General features: G+C 35.2%; 1 protein-coding gene across 1 annotated transcript; it reads right to left on the bottom strand.

The window, feature by feature from the left end:
* Positions 1 to 22,214: 22,214 nt before the first annotated feature.
* Positions 22,215 to 25,183, bottom strand: LOC145046142 (uncharacterized). Its single transcript, XM_078994461.1, has 5 exons — positions 24,236 to 25,183; positions 23,654 to 24,121; positions 22,957 to 23,334; positions 22,778 to 22,845; positions 22,215 to 22,710 (listed from the first exon to the last, which is right to left on the bottom strand). The coding sequence occupies exons 1-5, from the start codon at positions 24,953 to 24,955 to the stop codon at positions 22,500 to 22,502; spliced, it is 1,845 nt and encodes a 614-aa protein (XP_078850587.1). The 5' UTR covers positions 24,956 to 25,183; the 3' UTR covers positions 22,215 to 22,499.
* Positions 25,184 to 26,707: the final 1,524 nt, after the last annotated feature.

The raw sequence follows: 26,707 nt of genomic DNA, 5'->3' as shown, positions 1-26,707 counted from the left end.
TGCAGCGTGTCTTTCCGAGTGCTCATTAGAAGAGGTTGTCAACAACCAGCTACCATGTATCCCGAATACGACATAACAACATTGGAATAATTCCTATACAAATATGTAAGAAAGAGGTCAAGTACCACGTCCACCAGCAAACCAAAGTTTCAACCCCATCAACTTAATCCCATGAAACGTCTCATTTTTCACAAACAAAAATTTATTTTAAATCAAGGTAAGCCATCAATTTCATAAAACCCAGGTTAAGAAAACCCATTGTTCCAAAATACAATTGTTTGAAAATCAGAGTAATGTAATAAATGTGAAATCTCCAATGTTGTGATGGGTGTGAACACTCACTTTTTTGCCTTCCCACGATCACCAATGGTACCATAAAAAGATTTAATCCACAACAGTAAGCCAAATGAGTTTCCCCAAAATACCATACACCACAATACACATACAATGCATGCACACATGAGCCTTCAATTTGACTGGACCACCTCGTGAGGCATACAGTACACCTGGACCACTCTCTTGTGCCTCCAATCCATGACCGGTCCCCCTCCTAGACCTGCAGCATACAGTTGGTCCATGTCTGGCCTATAACACACCAATGACACATCTGGGTATCTTGGCCTACCGCACAAAGCAGGATCAGATCAACCCACCACCTGATATGTGGACATATAATAATAAAACAAGAACATACACACATGAAACTATCTACACTAGTCTACATGTCTAACAACTCATTACCACATATCGGGCCTCAAATAGTGCTCTACATTACCACTGGAAGATCACTAATGAATACATATCTATATGTAATTAGAGGAGAGATAGACAATCGAATAGGTGATCCAACTCTAGAGCCACAGCCAAACAAGGAACAGGAAAGAAAGAATGGATCAAGAGTTCTCAGACTAATCTACTTGACTACATACAACCCCTAGGACACTCAACTAGATGATCATCGACCCCTGGTACTCTAACCAACTCATCACTACTCTTGTATCCTAACATATAATGATATATATATATATATATATATATATATATATATATATATATATATATAGTAACACATAGTATAGTGAGGAAACTTGCTTGAATCAAAGAACCCAAGGACACAAAAACACACTAGATCCCCATACAGATTGCACCCACAAACCAAATAGCACCAAACAAGATAGATCCTTAATCAATAACCCATTTCCTTCAAGTTTGCCCCAAGGCCAAAGTCGTCAAATGTTAACATTCAACGTTCATTAAATGTCAACGGTCAACAGTTCCATAACCCCCATGACGTGAAAAGTTCTTGGCCACGTTGTGGCCAACTAAGGACAAAACGTCGAGCGTCTGAGGACCACCACATCGTGGCAAACCCTTAGCTATGTCATGGTTTCTGGCAGAATGCCAAAATCTTCATTAAGTGCTTAATCCTTACAAATTTAAAATCGTAACTTCAAATCTACTTCTTTTGAATGACTTAATGGATAAAGTTTCCAATTTCAACCATTGGGACTCCATTCTAAAGCTATATCTATAACCCTAAGTCTATATGTCCTTAATGGGGCCAAAACTTGTGCATGGACACAAGGTGACTCCAACATGGCTCCTTTTCGCATTATAGAACATACTTATCATAAAGGAGTCATACCAAGCTTTGGAGTTCCTCAAACTCCAAGAGCATCCATGGAAGGGACCAAAACCACCCAAACATGACCTCAATATTGAATCTAGAAAAAGAAGTGCCAATGTATGAACTTATACCTCCAACAACTTAGAAATTTGAAAAGAATGTTGGATCCAAGATTACTCATTGTTCCCTTGGACCAAGATGGACCTCTCTTTTCCCAAAGCTTCACCAAACCCCAAAGAATAATCTCTAAATCAAGAAATCAAGCCTTCAATCATGTATGGGGCTAGGGTTTCGTATGGAATGGTTAGAGGTTGAAGAGGATGCCCTAAGCTTGAGATTAAGTGCTTAAATATGGAGAAAACCATAAAAATTATCGGCTTGGGCTTCATTCGTTGCCATGCCGTAGCCTTCCTCTTTCCACATCGTGGCAGCCATCCAACAAGCATTTCTTGAAATTGCAATGCCACGGAGTGGCACCTCATTCACCATGTCATGGAACATAGTTTTTTTTCCCAAAAAGCTTAATGTTGATCCCTATGAGTCCTTAACTAATCTATTTTGGAAAAATAGGTGTTACAATTCTCCCTCTGTAGCACCTGGTTCTTGGTACGTATTCCTTCATCAGCTATTTATATATATATTTTTTCGAATTTTAGCCTTGGACTCGGCAAGTTGAAGGACCAACACACCGAGTGGAAGTGGGACGAAATGTGGGACTTAAGTGATGAACTCAGCGAGTCAGGTCCCGGACTCATCGAGTAGGTACTGTTTGGACAAAACCCTAATCCGAGGGTTTGCACCCTATTTAAGCAATGATATGACGGCCATATTGTCCCCTATGCTCCAAAACACTTCTCATTGAAACCCTAGCCAATTGTGTTTTGTTGAGGTCATTTTTGGTGTTCTTTTGTGGTTGTAAAGCTTGGAAAGAAGGAAGGAGCTTGGAACTTGAGTTGGGGCTAGTAGATCCAGGGATTTTACTTCATTTTCAGCAGCTTCAAGGTATAATGCTCCTGTATTGACTCATCTATGTGTTTATTCATCTTTAACTTGGGATCTCTTTGGATTGCTAAGTCATGTTTCGGAATTGGAAGTGTTGAGTGGATTTTAACTTTAGATCTAGACCTTAAGAGGGGTCTCATGGCATAAAGGTGCCAACTTTAGGGCCATGAGAGCCCCATGCACATTGTAGGACACTTTATGTGGATTTTTGAGCTAAAAACCCCATGCATGTGCATCAAGTTTGGAACTTTATGTATAAAGTGGACATTAGGAGGCTAGATCTATGGTTTTAGTGTGTTAGATCTCATTTAGATCGACAGTATGTATGTTACGTGATTGTATGGTATATGGTACGGTGGGGGAACTCACTAAGCTTCGTGCTTATAGTTTACAGTTTTGCTTTCAGGTACCTCTTCAGCGAAGGGGAAGGAGCTGGCACGGTAGCGGCACATCACACACACATGTCGGTTTTCCGCATTATAGTTTCTTGGGATTGTACTCTGACATTGTTTTATTTTGCGAGTGGTTTTCAGACATTAGTTGTGGATTTATGAAAAGTTACTATTAGCTGGTGTTTTCTTATAAACATTTTTTTTAATCAATTAACTAACAATCAAATTTTTGGACTTGAAATTTGGGTCGTTACACTATCACTTAAATTATATTGTCTCCTTGACATTGGTTCTTACAATTACCACTTATATCCATTGCAATCCTCTCGTCAGTCCTCCCAATTTCACTACCATTGCACTGGCTGACACAACTTCCTTATTAATGTTTGCAGTCTCCACCTCAAGGCCTTCCTTAAAAAAAAGCAAAGTCTAATCTTGGACTGGACATCTAACAATCGATCTCTCAACTTCTACAACATTGGATCAATGCCCTACCTAGACAACCATTTCTAAAACCATCGTTGATCAACCTTCTAGCGAAAACATGCACCCTGGTGGAGAAACAACAATTAACTCCATTGCAATAAACTAACTCTTTAAATGTAACTCGAAGGCTCTAAGGTCGTGCCAACAATATGGCGAACAATTTGATCCTATAATCAACCATGCAGACAGAAAATTCATAGATTCGATCTGACCAAAATCTCCCTGGTCTCACGTTATCCTAACGATAAATTGAATTATGGATCCCACGGCCGGCTGCAATCATTGATAACCTCACATATACACCCCTAGCAAAACCCTGAACCGAAATCAAACGAACATATGTTAAACTAGATTACATACCCACCAAACTCTAACCGCCCTGATCCACTAACAACTAATAACTCTCAGGCTTACCCCCAATTTACTGACCACTAATGACTCACGTGCTTACCCCCGATCCACCAACCATTAATGAATCTCGAGCTTACTCCTGCTCCGCTATCCACTGGTGAATCTCAGGCTTACCCCCAATCTATCTCTCACTAATGACTCTCAGACTTACCACCACTCCATCACACAATAACAACTCCCGGGTTTACCCTTGATTTATCACCCACTAACGACTCCACTCAGCCAAACATAGGCACTCATTGAACCTACGAGATTTAACCTTCCCTATCAGGCCTTTCGATCATGACTCAGACCCCCAAATCCCAACCAAATAAGAACAGACAAGGGGATCCTCATCGAAACCGTTGAACTGAGATCCTAACATCCAAGGACCCTTAAGTATGATGACGCTATATGGAATATTCACACAAACTACATTTAATAGAATCCAATAGGAATTTTTTCAACTAGAAATGGTCCCAATGTTGAAATCTGATGGTTAAGCAGTTGCGCGAAAGTCTTTAACTTTTCAATCTGGCTGAAGACTACTCCCTAGTAAGAAATTCTCTTATTATGAAATCTCCACTATCACCCACTTGGAATATACAAATTACTCGAACTCAAACATTACAAAACTAAAGCTCCAAATCAAACTTACTATATTACTTCCTATCCTTGCCCCAAAGGAATAACCTAAGTGGAGTAAGATAGTCCTTCGAACCGTTCAACTCAACCTCATAAACTTCATCATACAAGAACAGGTAGAGAGGTCAATACGAAAGTCCCGAGTCTATGTCACCCCAACACTACAGTCTACTAAAATCCTAGTATTGCCTCAACGGAAATGCATAAACAAGACCGGAATCCTCCCAAAGGAAATCTTCCATAAACAAAACTCAATACAAAATACAAAAATGAAAAAATAAAATAAACTGGAAACATACCTGCAGTTGACATAGTCGCCACCTCTGGATGCTCTGCATTAATATGATGAGCTCTTCCTTAATCCATCGACACCTCAGCCATCCCCTAACGTCTATCTGGCATCTACCATGTTAAAGATGTAGGGTTTTGTACTTCAACGTAAATGAAAAGGACAATGGGTCTTGATGTGGCCGACCTAGCCACAATGGAAACAAACTCTCACACTCTGCCTTGAATCATAGCCAAAATGTCCCTACTTGCCAAACTTGCGACATGAAAAGATCAACACCTTCCATCATGAAGTTTCCTAAGCTTATCATACTTGGAACTCTTATGCTCTACTACACCTGATCTCGAGTTAGGGGACTTGAACCGCTTGGTTGTTGGCTGCAACGACACTGAAACTAGGATCCCCTCATTCTTTTGTGTCTTCATATCTATCTCTCTCTTCCTAGCATTTTGATACAGCTTAACTGAAGTCTGGTACTACTGAGTCGACACGAACTCTCAAACCTCATCCTTGAGCATGCTCAAGTATCACGACATTTGAATATTCTCTAAAGTGGCATACTCCAGGAAGAAAAAGGTTCTCTCAATAAACATCTTGGTGATCTTCATCCTCGATTCTGTTGTCTGCTTGAGCAACATCTATTCTTGTGTCGATCACTTTCTATCTCTCCACAAGTAGAACATACTTCTCCTGAAACATCTCCATAAACTGCTGCTAATTCACTCTAACTCTCTCTGCATGTGAAAAGGCTAAGATCACAAACTCCCACCAATCCTTCACTCCTCAGCGAAGGAGGTTCAACAAAAACTTCACTTTCTAGTCCTTGGGACATAGAATTGTATAGAAACATCCTTCACGCCAGATATCCATCTCAAATCAACAATCCGGTCCTTGTCCCTTCTGAAATCTGGAGGCTTCATACTACTAAAATCTCGATATACATCTCCCTAATTTTTTGAAGTCCTATAGCAACGATGGATGAAGTGGTTGCGGAAGTAGCAGCCTGCGTGATGGCAACATAATGCCCATCAAACTCCTCAATTGTCACGGTATTGACCGAACCAAAAAACTCCAGAATAGCCTCTTTGATCTCCTTGGCCACCTTGGCAACAATGATCCTATGAATCTCCACATCACTCGCACCCCTCCTCTCTGGTTTTCCAGTGCCTGATCCTAAGCCTTTGATGATCAACATACAGAAACGTACAACGAATAAGGTCAAAAATCAAGACATAGTGGTCAAATACACTATGCCTTCACCTATTAGTTCCTTAGTAGCCTTAAGAATCCTTCCGACTCTCATACAAATCTTGTGCTTTCAGTCATATGGGCTCATACTAGCTTCCACACCTATTCTTAGTTGACTCAAAGTTCATATCAAGGTGTACTAACACCCACATGCTCCTAAGTTCCACAACTAACTTCCTAGGATTCTCCTTAATCATGTTTCCGTACTATTAGAACCTCTACCGACACAATTGGTTACCACGTACATGCAAGTTATACATAATACATGATCAAATATATTGTCTAATAAACGTGTAACACCCATGAAAATCATGCCAGATTTTAACTTTTTTAAAACACGCAAGGCCATTTAACATTACTAGTTTGTTTTCAGAATAATAAATATCAGAGTATCCCAGTATCAAATCATAAAAATCATAACAGCAGGAGGAGCGGTTCGATCATGCCTTCGCCTTCCCACGATCTCCAGAAGTACCTGAAACAAGAAACTAAAACTATAAGCCCGAAAGCTTAATGAGTTCCCCCAAAATACCCATACCCATGATAAGACACATAATCATAAACAACATACTATGGGTCCAGTCAACTATCAGGTTGGAATACCCCAGGTCCACAACCAACAGGTTGGAATGTCAACATACTATGGGTCCAATAATCCTCGGGATGGAATACGCCAAGCCCACAACCAACAGGTTGGAATGCCCATATACTATGAGTCCAATCATCATCGAGATGGAATATTCACAGCCCACAACCAACATGTTGGAATGCCTAGGTCTATTGGATTTTTCACAAAGCATATAAGCCTCAACCATCAAACAAACATGTGCACATATAACATATAACCACATAACAGTCTATAGACAACAAACTGATTGATACAGATCATTCCACATAACACATAATATCACCCTATCTATCAGGATACCAATCTAACAGATCATACCAGCATATCACATAATACCATCCTATAACCAGGACACCAACCTAACCAGGTCACTAGCATAAACATAACCTCATCCTAACTACCATAATGCAAACCAATAACATATCATGCCATAACAAGATACAATCCATAAAGGGTTCGTGATAGCTTCATTTTATTTACTTCTTTTTATAGTTTATTTTAGCATATTTCATTCATAACTTAGATAATTTCCATGCATATTTTCCTTTTTATTATTTTATGACTATTTCGGGTACTCTCGAATCTTGTGAGCATAATTGCAGGTTTTCGGGTCTAGCGGAGCGGGAGTGTTCGGGACGTATAGGAGGCGATGAGATTTGGTAGACAAAAATGACGTTGGGCTTGATGGGTAGTGGAGATGATGCATGGAGTGATCTTGATGATTATTTGAAGACTTGGAGAGAAATAAGCTTTAAATTTGCAAGATGCGGGGGAACATTCAAGCGTATGAAAATTATTAATCGGGCGAGTTCACGAGCTTTGGAGGATTTGGAGAGGTCAAATTGGGCTTTAAATGAAGAAAAACTTGAAGAAAATGGGCTAGGAGGTGATTGGATTCGATCTGGGCTAGTGGGATATGCTTTAGAGGCCCAAAATCTCAAAGAAGCCCATGTCAGGCACTACCCGCGCAGCAGCACGCGGGTCGCGCAAGGCCCTGCAGGGGTAGTTTCGGAAATTCTTCTTTTGAGCTATTTGAGGAAGGTTGGTGCCCATCTTTTGCATACTCTTGGACATCCGATTTTTGAAGATTCTCTCTGGAGTTTTGGAGACTTTTGAAGGCCAAGAACCCTTGAAGAACATCATATTTTTACCTCTTGATTCTTGCTTAATGTTTGGTACAAATTTCTCTAACTTTGTTTCTTTATGTTTAGCCATGCTTGGCTAAACTAATCTTGGTTGACTTTTGTTTAATCCTTTGAACTTTTGTTGAATGTTGAAGAATCCATGAACATGTTCTTGAATCTTTATGGGAATGTTTTGTGTTTTAACATCTTATCATTACTTGTATGTTTTAGTTCATGAGTTTAAATGTGTTTGTGGTGATTAGTTGGTTAATTTCTTGATTAAGTAAAGGATCCTCAAATTAGCAAGCAACAAATGATTTTTGTGTTGTTTTTGCTTCACACAATCATAAAAACATTTCCTCCAACATGGTGGTGAAAGCATTTGACCCCTCTTGGATTTGGTGACTTTTTGGTTCTTAATGCTAGTTGACTTTCACTAATTACATGCTATTTGGAATTAGTGACTTTGACTAAGGAAATTGTTATGATCTTCTCTAGCCATTTCAACAATTAAGAAAAGTCTAGGTAATCTCAAGCTCCTTGGATTACTATAGCCAAATTGAGGATTAAAAACAAGTATTGCACCATTGAATTCTAATGATATGTTCATCAAAAGTCAAAGTGAGAAAACTTTAAGTCAACCATCTTTCCCTTATTGATTTTACATCAAATTCTTATTTTTGTTGCAATTGTCTATTTAAATCATAGTTAATTCTAGTTAGCTTCAAGTATTTCAAAACACCAAAACCCCCCATTTTATTTTTATCGTTATTTTACAAGTATTTTTACAAAGAGATTTTTCATAGAGTTAGAAATTGAACCAATCTCCGTGGATTCGATCCCTTTACCACTATACACTATTTTAGTGTGTAACATTTAGGGTTATTATTTGTGTTGGCCTCGACAACCACCAAATTTTTGGCGCCGTTGCCGGGGATTGGTTTTGATTTAATCAGTTTGTTTCTCTATGCCTACATCTCATTGTGCAGGTACTCTAATTTAAAACCCGGAAATTAAAAAAAAGTATGATTTGGAAATGAACACTCCTTGCACTGAAGACCAACTTTCTGAGCTAGCTCAGTTAGTTATGATGATTGAAAGTGACCAAAGTGTGCAGTCCACACCTCTTCTTTACGATTTTTGTGCCCCAAATGGACATCATTCCGACACGTGTCCATATTTACAAGGAGAATGGGAAGAAGTGCAAGATAAGGGAAGCTACTACCGGTCAAACCAATGGAGTTATGATAACCCTCAACATGATCAACCACAAGAAAAGTCTCCAAAAATCCACCCAAATGACATCTAAGATGAAATGATGCCAAAATAACAGCTTAATACCCTCAAAAGGGTGCCCACAGAAGTAGATCTATGATTACCACTAGTTCCTTGTTGCTAATAACTTGTTCCCCAAGCTTTTCTCACCAAAATCCTTCTTCAAACTTAAACACAACAATGTAGCATACACATACACGAATTAGGGTTTTGGAATGACAAGAGGCTGTAAAGCTCCTACTCGTCGAGTCCCTTCTTGGACCCGGCGAGTAGGTCATTTAAACATGTGGACCAACCCGCTACTACTTGAAGAGTATGGCAACCAACTCGTCGAATAGACCTTGAAATCAAGAAATATCTTATATCCAAATCAATACTTGAGAATCGGGGCGTTACAAAATGACTCTACAATAAGCCCACATCTAGACAAGGAATAGGAAATAAGGCTAAGTCAATTAGTATAAGGCTATATAATCCTAATCGTGTATAACTATACAATATACACATAGCAATTAACATAACCAAGTAGCACATAACAAGCAAATCCTTACGCTATAAGGCATCACAGAAGTTGGGCAATACTAACATACAGTTCCTGAAGGGGTCCTTAGCATATCCCCTAGCATGCATTTCTAACATTTCACATATCAGCAAGCTAAAATTCAACATATATAAATGGATATTTTGGGAATCAATTTCCTGTTTGGGCTTTGGTTGAATGTACACATCACATCTTTTAGTAAAACCAAGGTCAAGTCAAAGATCCACGTTCACGATCCCCAGCCAAAAATCAAACAAGAACATGACAAGAGACCGAGCCCATGTCTCCAACCCAACCATTTTAAAATTTCTTTTTCAAAAACATTTTGTGAAAAATTCTTGGATCCTAGTTTGAGTTTGGATTCACACAAGTGCTTCTCCAAATCCCTTAACCCAGGGCTCTTATACAAACTTATAACGTCCCGTTTTTCATAAACAATTTTTTTCATATTTAATTAAGGTAAAAACATAATTTTCATAAAACCCATTTGTTCCAAAATAAAAATGTTTGAAAATCAGATTAATTTAATAAATGCAGAATCTCTAATGCTGCTGATGACTGTGTACAGTCACGCCTTCGTCTTTTGACAATCACCAATGGTACTTGAAAAACATTTAATCCGCAACTGTAAGCTAAAGCTTAGTGAATTCCCCCAAAATACCATACACCACAATATTGAAGGTTTGTTTCGATTGGATCATTTCAAGTATAAAGAACAAAAGTAAACTAATCTAAGAAAACAAAGAACAGAAAGTAAATAACACAAGGAGTTCTCCAAATTTTCTTTCACCTAGAAATGGTTTGTCTTCAGCAAGAACAAGGGTTGTCACAAAGACGGTCGCCAAGACGAAATCAACATTAGGGTTTACCCTAATGTTGATTATATACTAATATATACAAGTATATCCCTTGATTAAAGGGATTATATCTTATCTATACTAAGAACCGATCCTTATCACAAGGAGATCGGATCTACTATCTATTCTATACTTATCTATACCATTTCCTAATATATAAAAGATTACATAGAATAACTAACTACATGCTGACACTGATGGACTTAATATGATGGCATTGATGTAGATGCTGACGCTGACAGATAGTGTGTAGAGTGTTTGACTCATCAGATCATAAGGTGTGACCTTACAATCTCCCCTATCTGATGATGTCAAAACTAATCTTCAATGAATCCTTCAGCTCGTGCTCCCCCTGACAGTACTTTAAATTCTTCAGCTTTATTGAATGCTCCCCTTGAGAAAGTGAATGACTTGCAGTTGAGGCAACATTTATGAATCGCAGTGGACGGACATCAACTTAGATCAACATTCAGTTTCTTCAGCTTTAGTAACATTCTCCCCCTTTTTGACATTAGTAGCTTCTAATCTAGTAAGATTTTGATGTCTCCTGATAGTGTGGGCTTAAACTATCATTCACTGACATAGTATTGCAAGATCTCATCAGCGTGTGGCTTCATATGTTGACTCATTAATCACTTTTATTAGAAGAAAAAGGGCAAGAGTAGTATGATGCGTGTAATACATTCCGTTGGGAAATATAATAAATATAGTGAATCATTTAATATAATAAATGTTGGGAAAGAGTGGGTAGGTGTTTGTAATATATCACGAACAATGATATACCCAATCGGAACAGATTTTCGAATTCTCATCAACATGTGGTATCATGCGCAGAATCATAAAATTCTAAAGAATAATTTATGGAGAGGATGGTTTGATACATGTGATAAGTTGTGTTGTTTTAGCTTAACCATCAACATAGATTTTTCAATCTCTCATCAGTGTATGGTACATTATGCTAAATCATAAAGCTTTAAAGAAGAATAAAAGTGTAAGAAGGGGTTGGTGCGTGTGATAGTCTATGGTACATAGACTAACCATTGGCATAGTGTTTCAAACTTTATTTAGGTTGTGGTATATCACAGTGATTTGTTAAGTTTTATTAAGAAGAAATTGAGGAAATAATGGATTGTTTCAGTCACCTTGAGGTGAAATTAGCATGAATCATAAACGGTGTTAACTCATCAACAAAAAGTGGTTTAACTTTCGTATCATAGAGTTATGTTGCAGTCTAGAACTAAAAAGTTCACCATCAATTCATTTAATATGGTATCGGACAAAATAATAAATAGTATAAGAAAATAGTTAGTCAAATAAGTAAAAAGAATATACAGCCTTTTCAGAGGCCCTCTATATAGCCTTTTTAGAAAATCTTTTGTGTAGTATCATCAAAGATAAATCTTTTGAAATAACCACTCATTAATTAATTTCCTTTCTTTGAGATATCTACCCTTCAAGTATAGCTATAAAAGAAAACACAAGTAAAGATAAACACATCAATATACAATACATCTAAATATAAACCAAGATTAATGAAGCCATTTATTATTGAAATGTTGTAGGTAGACTCCAAGCTTCATATTCATCAAGAGCAAGAGAGAAGTAAAGAGCAATATTTGTAACCAACGAGTTAACTGGCTTAAATCCATGAAACCGTCGTGTCCTCAAGATCAAAACAAGGGCATTTGAAGTTTTATTGGATTATGAGTCAGCAGATGAAAACAAGACTTATTACATTGATGGTTTCCCTTCTTGCATCCATAATAGTCAGTGTAGCGGAAAGAGGGTATTCATAAGAATAAGAGGACATGATGCCACTTTTTTCTCAACACAAAGAGCATTAAGATATTTATGGATGACTCCAATTCTTACAAACTCTGAAGGAGGGAGATGCAAATAAATCTTAGATAGGCCTGAAAGATGAATAAGAGAGAAAAGAGAAAACTTGTAAATACTAGAAGCAAAGCTTAAGTAAACTGTGTAAAAATATGTAAACATAATAAAAGCAACATTTGTTTTTGTGCTTTTGTGTTTTTTAGAAAGAAAGTAAAAGCAATGTTAAATCAAAAGAGTTAGAAAACATATAAGTCATTGAAAGCATGCCAAGATCTACAATCAATTTGTTGAAAGTCTTCTCGTCCAATGCCTTTGTGAAAATGTCAGCCAGCTGATCAGTGGATGGACTATATAACAACTCCATTTTTCTTGTTTAAAGGATAGATTGAAAGAGGCTGACATAACTACTTGAGTGTATCAAAAACCTTCTATGATACCGGTTGAAGTTTTGTATCGATCGGATACACTTCAAGTATAAAGAACAAAAATAAACTAATCTAAGAAAACAAAGAACAAAAATAAATAACACACAAAGTTCTCCAAATTGTCTTTCACCAAGAAAGGGGTTATCTTCACCAAGAAGATGGTTTGTCATAAAGATGGTCACCATGATAAACTCAACATTAGGGTTTACCCTAATGTTGATTATATACTAATTTATCCAAGTATATCCCTTGGTTAAAGGGATTGTATCTTATCTATACTAAGAGGCGATCCTCATCACAAGGATATCAGATATGTTATCTATTGTATACTTATATATATATATATATATATATATATATATATATATATATATATATATATCATTTCCTAATATACAAAATATTACATAGAACAACTAACAACATGATGACGCTGATGGACCATATACGTTGGCGTTGATGTAGATGCCGATGCTAACATATAGCGTGTAGAGTCTTTGACTCATCAGATTATAAGGTGTAACCTTACAAATACATACACAATGCATGCACACATGAGCCTTTAGTCTGACTGGACCGTCTCATGAGGCCTATAGTACACCTGGACCATTCTCATGGGCCTCCAGTCCACGACTGGCCCCCCTCCTATGCCTGCAACATACAACTCGTAAATGCTTGGTCTAAATAGCCCGCCCGTGTATCTTGGCCACCACACATAATAGAAAAGCCTCTAACCACCACATGATATATCGACATATTAAAATCAAACAACCAACAAACAAGAACATAAATACATGCAACTATCTACACTAGTCAACCTATTTAACTGCTCATTACCACATACTGGGCCTCATATAATACTCTACGTCACCACCGGCAAATCACTAATGAATACATAGCTATATGTAATAATAGGTGAGATAGACACTCGAATAGGTGTTCCTATTCTAGAACTATAAGCAAAGAAGGAACATTCAAGAAATCCTAAATCAAGAGTTATCGGGCTATTCTACATGACTGCATAAAACCCCTAGGGCACTTAATTAGACGATTACCAACCCTGGTACTTTAACCAACATACCACTACTTCTATATCCTAACATACTAGGATATATACAGTAATATATAGTATAGCAAGGAAACTCGTCTGAGTCGACTAGAACCAAACAAGATAGATACTTAATCAATAACCTATTTCCTTCAAGTTTTCAGCAAGGTCAAATTGGTCAAAAGTAAATGGTCAACGGTTCCACGGCCCCCGTGACATGATAATCACTTGGTTGCATTGTGGCCAACTAAGGAAAAAATAGTCGAGCATCTAAGCAGCACCACGTCGTGGTTTTTGGCAAAATGCCAAACTCTTCAATAAGTGCTTAATCCTTACAAATTTAAAACCATAACTTTAGATCTACCTCTTTTTAATGACTTAATGGATAAAGTTTCAAACTTTATCCATTAGTACTCCATTCTAAGGCTAAATATATAACCTGAATTTCGTTAAGTCGTTAATAGGGCCAAAACTCGTGCAATATGACTCCAACATGGTTTCTTTTTCTCATTCTAGATAACATACAAACCATAAACGAGGCATACCAAGCTATGGAGTTCCTCAAACTCCAAGAGCAAGTATCGATAAAAGGGAACAAAACCACCCAAACATGACCTCAATCTTGAATCTAGAAGAAGAAGTGTCAAGATATGAACTTTATACCTCTAACAACTCAGAAATATGAAGAGAATACCATATCTAAGCTTACTCATGGGTCCCTTGCTCCAAGATGGACCTCTCTTTTCATAAAGATTCACTAAACTCCAAAAAATAAGTTCTAAATCAAGAAATCAAGCCTTCAATCATGCATGGAGGTTAGGGTTTGTATGGAAGGGTTGGATGCAGAAGAGGAGGCCCTAACCTTGAGATTATGTGCTTAAATATGGATAAAAACCCTAAAAAATATAGGCTTAGGTTGCATCACCTGCCACGCCATGGCCTTCCTCTTGCCACGACGTGGTGGCCATCTAAACACGTGTTTCTTAAAATTGAAATGCCACGTCGTGGCACATGGGTTTTCCCAAAAACCTCACTTTCTATCCCTTTGAGTCCTCAACTAATCTATTCTAGAAAAATAAGTGTTACATCCTAGTATTCATCTCGATCACCACGGCGATGCCAAGTAAATTACCACCAACAATTGCTTCTATGCGTCATACATAACATATGCCATATTGGGTATATATGCATGAAAAAGGAGAACCACAACAGAAATATCCAAGCAAAGGAAAGACAACACAAATAGTTTTAGTAAACATCGCATCAAATAGCATTTTTAGTACAGGCAAAGTAAATGTATTGGCATGACAACCTATGACTATTACTAGGAGCAACGAGTTGATGATACAAGTCTTATCACCGCTATTACAACAACACTTAATGGATACAGAAAGAGAAACACAAAAAATGTACCGCCATAAATACCATTACTACCTCCATTCTCATACGCACACTATCAGTTTTCCTATCCTTCGTAATCCCAACCAACATATTCTCCTCACATTTTTCTTGGAAATAAAGCAACACCGCACGTTTAATGGGCATCCCAAACGACAAACAACAATGGATTGAGAGAGTTAATCAGGAACACTAATAATTATCGAGTCCTGAGGTCGGAAAAATTGCCTCCCAGTTTAGCAGTTTGTAACAAGTTGTGGAGTTGGGTCAATGTTGTATTTATGTTGTTCAAATGATAGGCTAAGATGAATAGATCTTAACTAGCAGGTAGGGAGTTAAGGACCATGTAAATGTACAGCTCCTTGTCGAATGTGACATTGAGTTTTCAAACCTCTTCACATATCTCTTCATCTTTTTCACATAATCGCATACAAATTCTCATTCCTTTAGCTTACATGCCAGTAGAGAATTGATTACTTCATACATTTCTTGTCTTGCTTTCTCGTGAAACTTTTTAGCAAGAGCCAAGCTTATTTCGTATGGCCAATAGTCCTCATAGAATTTTTGTAGATTAGGTACCATGGTTGCAACCATTATGCAAGCGACCTTAGTGGTGTCGTCAGTATGTTCTTTATGGATAGTTAATTCTTCATGAGTAGCAGTCAATTCATCACTCTCAAGAATGGGGTTATCAAGAACATACTCTTTGTTCTCATAACGAAGAGTCATCTACAATTTTATCCTCCAGTCCATATAGTTTAGAGCAACGAGCTTTTCCTTAGACATAATTGATAAGAGAGTGAAGTTCAAATTTGGAGTAAAGTTTGAGTAGCAAAAGATTCACCATTTCCAGACATATGTTGAGAGATGCCACTTTTAGCTAGTTGATGTATGTCCTTAAATATTTGAACCCAAATTAATATTCAAGGCTCGGATCCTAAATACAATTCGAAATGATAAGAGGGATGTCGTAATCTAATTGCGATTTTATTTAGGTAGGCAAAATTCTAATTTCAATCTAATATAATATTCATAGATCTTTTGAGATTCATTAAATCTTATCAATGACATGTTTAATCACAGATTATGCTCTTCCATTTATGACTGGGATACCGATGATCATAAACTAGATGTAAATAACCATGCAAACACGCATGACATAGTCGAGTTCATTTATGATATCTCATTGATATGCACGTGAACCACGCACACTCCATTAACAATCATAAAATCGATTATGTGCCATAATTTCCACTTTATAGTCTCACATTAGTGTGTTGGTTAACCACACATGCTCCAGTAACAACTTAGCAAAGAAATGATGTGCATTTTCATGGATTTAAATATATTATACATTTTCCTAAAGTAACTAGAGTGAGATTTTTAAAGAATGGTCTAGTACTTTATTAATTATACTTCTAATCTTTTAATTTCCGATCAACCTGTTCGGCTAATGACCGTCCACCACACAAAGGAACGATGGGTGAAAAGGACACCAATTCAACGGTCATTTTATAGGCGTTTCTTATAGCATGGCTTCGTGAATGAGACATATTATTGATTTGACTGAATTTTCTCATACGTATAGTATTAAAGTTGTTATACATATGTATAGGGTGTATTTTAAATATTTTAAAATCTTTAAGCTTTAATATTTTATATTAAATCAATTATTAGTTAACTAATCATTTTAAACCAATTAATGATTTATATTTATCCTTTACTTAAATTATCAATTAAATTTATTAAATCCTTTAAATAATTTATGGATTTAATATTTATCTTTTGATTAGCATTATTTAAATTTAATATTAAAGTCCATAAGGATAACCATAAAATTATCTATTACTAGATTAGGTTTCCATGTTTATCTCCTTAAATTCAAAATTAGGGTTTTTAATCATATAAGGCAACTAAAATTTAGCTGTTAACAGAACCAAAACCAGATTATGACTGGTTAACAACAAAATAATCAAATAAGGTAGAAAAATGGGTAGAAAAAAATGAAAAAGGAAAGACGCGTTGTGGCTTTTTCGGTTTTTTTTTTCTTTTTTAGTTCATCTCATGCACACTCAATGTAAGACAATTAAGCTCCGATACCACTGATTGGTTTCATAGGTTATAAAATTCACGAACAATGCGGAAAAATAACACTTGACAATCAAGGATACATGCAAACTATAAGTATCTATGTCTTCACATTAAATACAACATACTATTAACTACAAACCCTAGAAGAAACCAACTATAATCGAAATTCGTAGGCTTAGGGTTACACATATTTGGAAACTGTTATTTCAAATAATTCCTTTGATCCCTTCCTTTGTAGATCTTTAGAAAGCTAGCACCAAATAATAACGTATCTAACGGCTCACATCCAAATCTAGATAACAGAAAACAAAAGAGGATAGAGGAGAGGGGAGGCAAATTTTTGGCTAGGGTATCTCTTAGAATAGTAGGCAAAAAATGCAAGCCCTACGCCCTTTTATATAGATGCCAGGAAACCTAAAAACTCTAGATATGAACATAAAATAATATTATTTCAAATCTTTGTAATTATGTACTTTCCTTTTATTAATTAGAGCATTTTAGATTGCCCTCCAAGGCATCCAAAAATGTCCAAGCTATGGAGGTTTCTAGAATCTCTATTTTGCTCAACATTAAGCAATTACCAAGCAACCTTTCTACTTCTAATTAATTTCAATTGATCTCAAATTAATTATGATCAGTTATTAATTAACTTAATCTATTTCTAATTAATTTATTAATCGTATAATAAACTACTAAATTATTTCCTCTCTCTACATATATCATTATAATCGGTTTCTAGTTACGAGGGAAACCTAAAAAATTTTTTGCTTCTAATTACAAGTTTATACCAATTTAGTTATAAGCTTAGACACCTTAATCAAACATCTGGAACGTCCCAAATATACTAAGTAAAATTTGCATGTTTCAACCAGCAAAACCATTCAATCATTTGTTCAAAAGACAATTAGAGTATAATGTATTCTCAACATCTGAGTCAAAATTATAAATTAATAATGCGGAAATAAAAGTCTAGAGGATGCAGTACGATCAGGTCTGGCATTTCCTTTTGAAATTAGAAGTACTTAAAACATTTAAACATAAAACCGTTAGCACAAAGCTTAGTAACTTCCCCAAAATACCACATGACCATACATGCCCAGCTCAAAACATAAGGGCCTCCCACCCAAATTAGCATAATTGGCCCTATCCAGCTCACATATTGGTCCCCGCCCATCATACATAATTAGCATATTACATAATATAGTGTGAAAACTCACCTCACACTCGTATATTTGCACAGCTCAAAAAGTCATGAAACATATGATACAACCCACTTATCAAAACTTTCAAAGTCAAACCTTAGTTGACTTTCTAAAACTAGCAATTTGACAAAAAGTCAACCATGTCAAAAAGCTAACGGTCAAAGTCAACTTCGCCAAGTTGTGGTAGCTCTTCTACCACATCGTGCCCACCAAAAATACACAAATTAGAAATATAAAACCTGTACTTATAGTCGGAGGTTACACAACAGGCATAGATCTACAAGGAATCAAGCAGAAACCCTAGATTTAACACTGGTAATATCAAATCTACAAGGTTAATCAATAAAAGGAAAAATACGAAAGAATAGAAGAAAAATATACTCTAACCTTTGTTAAAAAAAACGATGACTGCAAATGACACTCTTCAATCAGTAAACAATACTCCGAGCTACCTCTGCTCTGATACCATGATAAAAAAATTAATTGTTAATTCACACAAATATAATTTTCCCAACTTCAATAGTTTCCTTATAAATGAAAAACCAGTTCGTTATACATGACTCATACAACTTGATACTCACAACAAATCTCCTAACTCTTCTCTCAATACAAAACTTTCACAAGATTATGAACAAAGAACTAAGAATAACGTATAAGAACGAAACCCTAATCTCTAAATATGAAGAAACGGGAGAGAAATACAAAGTGTGTGAGTGTGTAAGAATATGAATGAAGTACGAACAGCAACTACCTTCGAACAATATATATCCGTGTTATATTTACTATCCATGGGTCAAAAGATCCACATGTTTTACTTGTTAAGAATAAAGAAAATGAGCAGCAGCCCAATAGAAACACAAAGATACACATGCAATCCCTCATAACAACATATATTTCAATACTAGTATCAATTAAATTATTACCAGTTGACACAATTAACCCTGTAAACAATATTAATGACAAAACAATACCTAAACATATAAATAATAATATTGAATATAAAAAACTTCTATTTCCAACACAACCATCAACTCAATCCGAACTCAACCCAAAATTAGCAGGTTGGGTTGAAATTTTCAATTCATTTAAGTTAAATGAGTCAACTCATCTAATCTATTTAGTTAAATATAGTAGGTTGGGTAAAAATTAACAACTCGTTAACCCAATTAATTTTAATATATTTTAAATTTAGTAATTTTTAAACGTTATCTTGTATTAATCTAAGTATTCATTTATAAATTATGATGTTATATTATTATTTATGTTTTAAGAAATGCAATCGTAAATCACATCTATTTTCTTCATGTCAATAACACTAATCATTCTCTAAAATCAATTTGAAATTAAATATTTTTTATTGTTAATTGAAATTTTATTTGTATTTGTGAATTAGGATTGTTCTTTTCATATTTGAGAAATTTTATTTTAATTTGGAACTAATTTAAGTGGTGTAATATTTGGTTAATTTTTTTTTTTAAATTTAAATAGGTTAAGTCAAGTTTAACTCATTTCTTTAATATGTTGGGTTGGAAAGTATATAAATAGATCAACCAATGACGCCTAATTTATATGAAATATTAGGTTAGGGTGGAAATATCAATTTATTTAAGGGTGGTGTTTGAGATTATTCATTTAAAATAGTTTATGCTTATTTGTAAAAGTGTTTATTAGCTTTTTCGATGTTAAAACAGATTTAAAAGAAAAATGTTTTATTTAGCTTATCCGTTATGAAAACATAATAAATCGATAGTTCTTTTTAAGTGTTTGGTAATTTTTGCTTATAAATATAAAATGGCCAATTGAGGCCAAATATATAAACATATATTTAAAATAAGGTTAATATGGTAAATTTGTTTAAATAATTCATAAGCTGTTTTTTATAAGTTAATATCCACTAACTTATCAAAAGCTCTTTATTTGAATAAATAAAAACTTTTAATTTTAGTCGGTCCAAACATTAAAATTTATTTATTATCAGTGTCAAACTGCAATAAACAAATAAAAACCTTAAATAAGCAATTACAAAAATATCCTAAATAAACAAGTTAGGTTATGTTAAACATAACTCGATAACTTGATTAATAAATAGATTGAAATAAAACTTATATATCTAATTAACAGATAGATTAAATGTTATCCTGTATTAATCTAAGTATTAATTTATAAATTATATTGTTATATTATTATTTATGTTTTAAAAAATGCAATCCTAAATCACATCTATTTTCTTCATGTCGATAACATTAATCATTCTCTAAAATCAATTTGAAATTAACTATTTTTTATTGTTAATTGAAAATTTATTTGTATTTGTGAATTAGGATTGTTCTTTTCATATTTGAGAAATTTTATTTCAATTTGGAACTAATTTAAGTGGTGTAATATTTAATTATTTTTTTTTTAATTTAAATGGGTTAAATCACGTTTAACTCATTTCTTGAATATGTTGGGTTGGAAAGTATATAAATAAATCAACCAATGACAACCTATTTATCTGAAATATTAGGTTAGGGTGGAAATATCAATTTATTTAAGGGTGGTGTTTGAGATTATTTATTTAAAATAATTTATGCTTATTTGTAAAAGTGTTTATTAGCTTTTTCGGTGTTAAAACAAATTTAAAAAAAAAATGTTTTATTTAGCTTATCCGTTATAAAAACATAATAAATTGATAGTTCTTTTTAAGTGTTTGATAATTTTTGCTTATAAATATAAAATAGCCAATTGAAGCCAAATATATAGACATATATTTAAAATAAGGTTAATATGGTAAATTTGTTTAAATAATTCATAAGTAGTTTTTTTATAAGTTAATAGCCACTAATTTATCAAAAACTCTTTATTTGACTAAATAAAAACTTTTAATTTTAGTCTGTCAAAACATTAAAATTTGTTTATTATCAGTGTCAAACTACAATAAATAGATAAAAACCTTAAATAAGCAATTACAAACATATCCTAAATAAACAAGTTAGGTTATGTTAAACATAACTCAATTAATAAATAGATTGAAATAAAACTTATATATCTAATTAATAAATAGATTAAACTCAAGCTCAATCAAGATCCACAAATTGCCCCCCCCCCCCCCAAGCTATTGCTTTCAGTCTTAAACCTAACCATGGTAAAGAATCACCCAAACGATCCATTCATTATTTTGGTGGTTTGATCAAGCATCACTTCCCATGACTGATCTTTGAGTGATTTTTCTATATAGTTCTTAATATATGCCTACCTCCCGTTACTGCTTTTTTAAACAACCTTTTCAGGTGTACCACAATGTTCCTAAATAAAAATACATGCTTGAACATGAAGATGGTGGTGGAAGAGACACTAAAATTAATCCCCTCGCCTCCCCCACCCCACATACAAGCTTAAGCCATTATCAAATTGGCTGTTACGACATCCTCCCTAGGATTGTTTTTTTTTTTTAATCAATAGGTGGGGGATAGGAAGAGATCCAAGCACCTACTTGTTTACTATATTGTTGTTTAAATATTCCACTAAAATCCACGATTACGAGATGTCCTTGTTCAAGTGCAATAGTAGGCTTATAAAGACAGAGATGATGTAAAGTCTCGCTTGTTAAGAAAGATGATCTCTAATGCCCATCTTATTTAAATCATCTCCATCCATAATACTCTCTCCCTCATATATTCCATTCTCACCTCCTTGCTAGAATTTAAATTGATCTTGCATGCAAACATATATATACAAAAGACGAAGTTAGGAAATATTTTCCCCAAAAAGCATATCTACAAACACGTTTACATGGATCTTGCATACCAATTAACATTTCCTACTACAAAAAGACTTTTTCACAAATTTTATGACAAAACCCTACTACCATCATCCTAAACAAAGTTATAATCCACAATTTGATGAAACTACATGAACAAGGAGAGAGAGAGAGAGAGAGAGAGAGAGAGAGAGAGAGAGAGAGAGAGAGGGAGGTAAGAAGATATTTTTTCTTTTTACAAGCAATAAGCCAACTATCAAGTAGAGCCAGTCCTAGACATGAGAGACATGGCCTTTCTCAAGTCCAATGATTTTAGAGACTCAGGAAAATTCTTCCCCTGTACCTGTGGTGGGACCCACAACCCACCACTAGGAGGTGATAGCACCTGTGATTGGGATGACCCATTTTCTGGAACTTCTTTCGCTTTCTTCACAAATTCAAAGAAGTCTGCAACTTGACGAGCATACCTTCGAAAAATAGATTATCTAAAAATTAGAATTTAATATTATAAAATGTAATCAAAAAATAGCTTACTGCTGCTTAGCTTCAATATCCTTTGAAAAATCAATGTTGGGTTCACAATCAAGAACCAAAGCAGGGACCTGTTTGTTACATACACACATAAACAAACAAACAAAAATTCAATTAGCAACTAACAAACAAACTAAGTAAGAGAGTTAATTAAGGTGATATGGTTGTTTCTTTTGTTTTACCTTTTGAATGCTTGAGTGCATATGATTGCCTTCCAAATAGAAAACCTGATCTTTTATACCAGGATGCAAGGAGGCATCCATGTGAGGGGGGAGCTTGGTGACAGATAAAACACCATGGTTTCCGGTTTGAAATGGTAACAGCCAGCTCTCATGTTTTTCATGCAGACCACGAAGATAATCAAGGCTTACTCCACCTTCTTCTTCCCTCTTGCGTAGCATCATTCGTTTGTGGCAGGTATCAGGGCTTGCTCTCAGATAGATGAATCCATCTGGAATAAGTCCAGGCAGAGATGAAACAACTGGATCAAACCATGAATCATAAATGCTGATTTCCATCTCATTCATCCAGTTTGCTTCATGAACAGCTCTCACAAACACCTTCATCAAGTACACAACCATCAGTATCAGTATCAGTATCAGTATCAGTTCCCACATTGTTCCACCTTTTAGGTGGACAAAATGTTACCCTTTGAAAAATCAACCCAATTATAGCAGTGAAAATTGCTTTAAATCTGGATAACGTTGATATAAATGGGTGGATTTTTCAAGTACAATATTGTAATAGGAAGAAATGAAGGTAGTATGCTATGATATAATAAAGATATCAATGGAAGTATAATAAACATATCAATGAAAGTACATTAATTTAACCCTATTAAAAAAAGAGAATTTATAGAACAAATGGCATAGTTTGTACCATTCTATCGCTGAAAACACTTCTTTCCATCAACCTGAGAGGCTTAATTCCACCAGATGATTCTTTCTCCTGCATAACTCTTGTAACAAAGACATAATTTTGGAAGGTGTAAGCATACCTTTGTGGCTCAGAATAAAAGGCATCTAAAATGTTAAAATGATCAGGTCCAATATCCTGCCATTTATCAATAGGTTCAGGAACAATCTCAACAAGATCCTGAAGCTCAAGAGTCTCATTAGCAATTCTCTTCAAGAAAGTCGTCTTCCCCACACTTATATTTCCTTCTACACAGAAAGTAAGTCGCTTCTTTTGGGCTGGAATGGCATCAGAATTGGCACCACCATCTTTCATTTCTTCATTCACGCTCTCTTTGATGAAGGTGGTTATGCTCTCAGCATGGTTTCTATGTATAATGCCCACAGAGGATTGTAAAAACTCGACCATCTTCTGATTCGATTTTCCATAAAACTGTTACAAAACCAACATAAAAACTCCATTCAAAAGTTCTAAATTTAATCATCAATCTCAATGCAAGTACAACAAATTTAAAGCAATCCAAAAACATCAATTTGAGGGAAATACCTTGTCCTTGTAGATTTTCTTGAGCTCAGCAACACCAGCAATGCCATTCTCCACGAGCTTCCTCAAGTTCCTCGGTCCCACGCCTGGAATTCTCAACAAATCTGGATTTCCGGGGAGTAATGGAGGAGGACTACAGCTACCACCCAAAGAACTCCTCTGCCTCCTGTTTAATCTCGCGGGCTTCACCTCCGAAGCCGACAATCCTTTCTCAGTCTCACCGCCACCGCCACCACCACCGTCGTCTTCACTATTCATAGCAGAAATCGGAAACCCCATATCGGATGAGGTAGAAGAGGTACGAAACCAAGACAAACGAGACCCACTACGACTCTCCTTAAGTACAACCCATGCTCTATCAGGAACAGCTATAGCACTCTCGATGGAGCACCGGCAAATTCGACACCTATTGCCAGAGCTCAAGGCGTAACGGGGGGAACTCGAAGACGTGGTATAATTACACATGGAAATCATGGGGTTCAGACCACTAAGAGAGGGAGGCATACCGGAACTACGTAACTGTAAAGCGGTGGCAGCCGGCGGCATTGAGAAGGGAAGTGAAAAGGGACTGTGTTGCTTAAACCTTAGGGAATGTAAGGTGCGTTTGTGGCTATTTTGCTTAAACCCTAGAGGGATAAGGGAAACATGATGGGGTAATATAGTGGATAAAGGGCTGAGGATGGGGGCCGCAGAACAAGGGGTTAGACGCAGCAGCTTCTGCATAACTTTCAAACATTTCCTTGCAAAAATCACTATCTTCTTTGTCTTTTTGCTTCGCTTTCACTGTAATTTTGCCGTACGGCAATTCAAGTTGGTATTGAAAACCAGGAATGATGGGAGAAGGAAAGCGTTTTGTGTGTGTTTCACACCATAACCATTTCCTTTCTTTATTCCTTCTTCTTTTTTGCCCTAATATGTTGGGCTTTGGAGCTCCATTAGACTAGAAATTACAGTGAGAAGGAAGCTAAAAACAAACAAGGAATGAGGGAATCTTCAACTAAGTATCAAAAAATACACAAAAATATGACTTTTTCACCATCAATTTGTTTATTTATCGCACACTTATCAAAGAAATATGTTTTTCATATTTTAATAAAAAAATAACTATACAGAATATAATATTGGAAAATTGAGTAATTTATTTATTTTTATATTGTTTTTTAATGACATGGTAGGTTTTTTTTTTAAACTAATCATCTTGTTTGGAATGGAATATTTCTAATTTCGTTCCGAATTCATTAGTCTCGGTCCATTCCTATTGGGTTCCGGATACAAATTATTATAAAGATTATTCTAGAATGCATTCCAAAATATCATCATATTTCATGCTAAGAGACCAAAAAAAATATGTCATCTCATTTTGAAGACTTTGAGAATTTACATGAGCAACTCCGTAATGATACTTTTAAACTTTGAATGTCCCAAAATTAGGTAGTTTTTTAGTACCTTACGTTATTCCAAATTGAAAATATGTAGTCCGGAAAGCATTCTGGAACACATAGAACATGTCCGGAATGCGATGAACTACATCGAAATACATTCCATAAGTATTTTGATATTATTTTTTCATATTATATATATATATATATATATATATATATATATATATATATATATATATATATATATATATATATATATATATTGCAGCATGACAACATTTTTTATGATTCTCTTACAATATATTGCAAACCTGCAATTGCTGCAGATGTTCTTACTAAACTAAGGGCCCGACTTCCATGCGAGACTGTGTTCTGAAAAACGTATTTTGGTAGGTGGTTAGATATTTATGTCGAGATAGAAGGGGATCATTTGCTTTTACATTACCTTTTCTGCAAAGAAGTTGTGATGTTCCCTCCAAGCCCAGTATAGGAAATGTTTTTTTTGAGATCGACGAATAGGAGTTGACGTTTAGGAAGAGGGAATTTTGCCTTGTCACCAGCTTCCAATTCGGTGAATATTTTGCAGCCTCGGATTCCGGTAACATCTCCGGTAACATCTTTTGATTGCGTGTGTTTCCTAGGGTCAATGCAACTGAATCGGTAAAAGTGAAATATGTTATTGATGTCTTTGACACATCTTTTCATGAGTTATCGGAGGATGATGTGGTCCGAGTCATTATATTATATTATATATATATATATATATATATATATATATATATATATATATATATATATATATATATATATATATATATATGTTGGAGAAGCGGTCCAATGATTGGTTACCTCGTCAACCTATAAATGAGGAGTTTTTCGGTTTGGTTTTAGGTATTGTGACGTTAAATTATAAATATTGTAGTAATGTTATTTACATAATTGATTGTGTATTTTTTTTGGTGTTGCAGATATCTATGAGGGAGGGTAATATGAGATCAATTGTAGTCTCAATTAGAGACGATATTCAATAAGCTTTATACGCTTGTTTATTCTAAGAAAGAAAAAGAAATACAACCTCAAAAATTGACGTATA

This window comes from Lactuca saligna, chromosome 1 (genome assembly GCF_052625555.1).
Source record: "Lactuca saligna cultivar CGN05327 chromosome 1, ASM5262555v1, whole genome shotgun sequence".
Taxonomy (NCBI): Eukaryota; Viridiplantae; Streptophyta; class Magnoliopsida; order Asterales; family Asteraceae; genus Lactuca; species Lactuca saligna.
The sequence above is the reverse complement of the archived record's forward strand: the minus strand, read 5'-3'. Positions and strand labels throughout refer to the sequence as shown.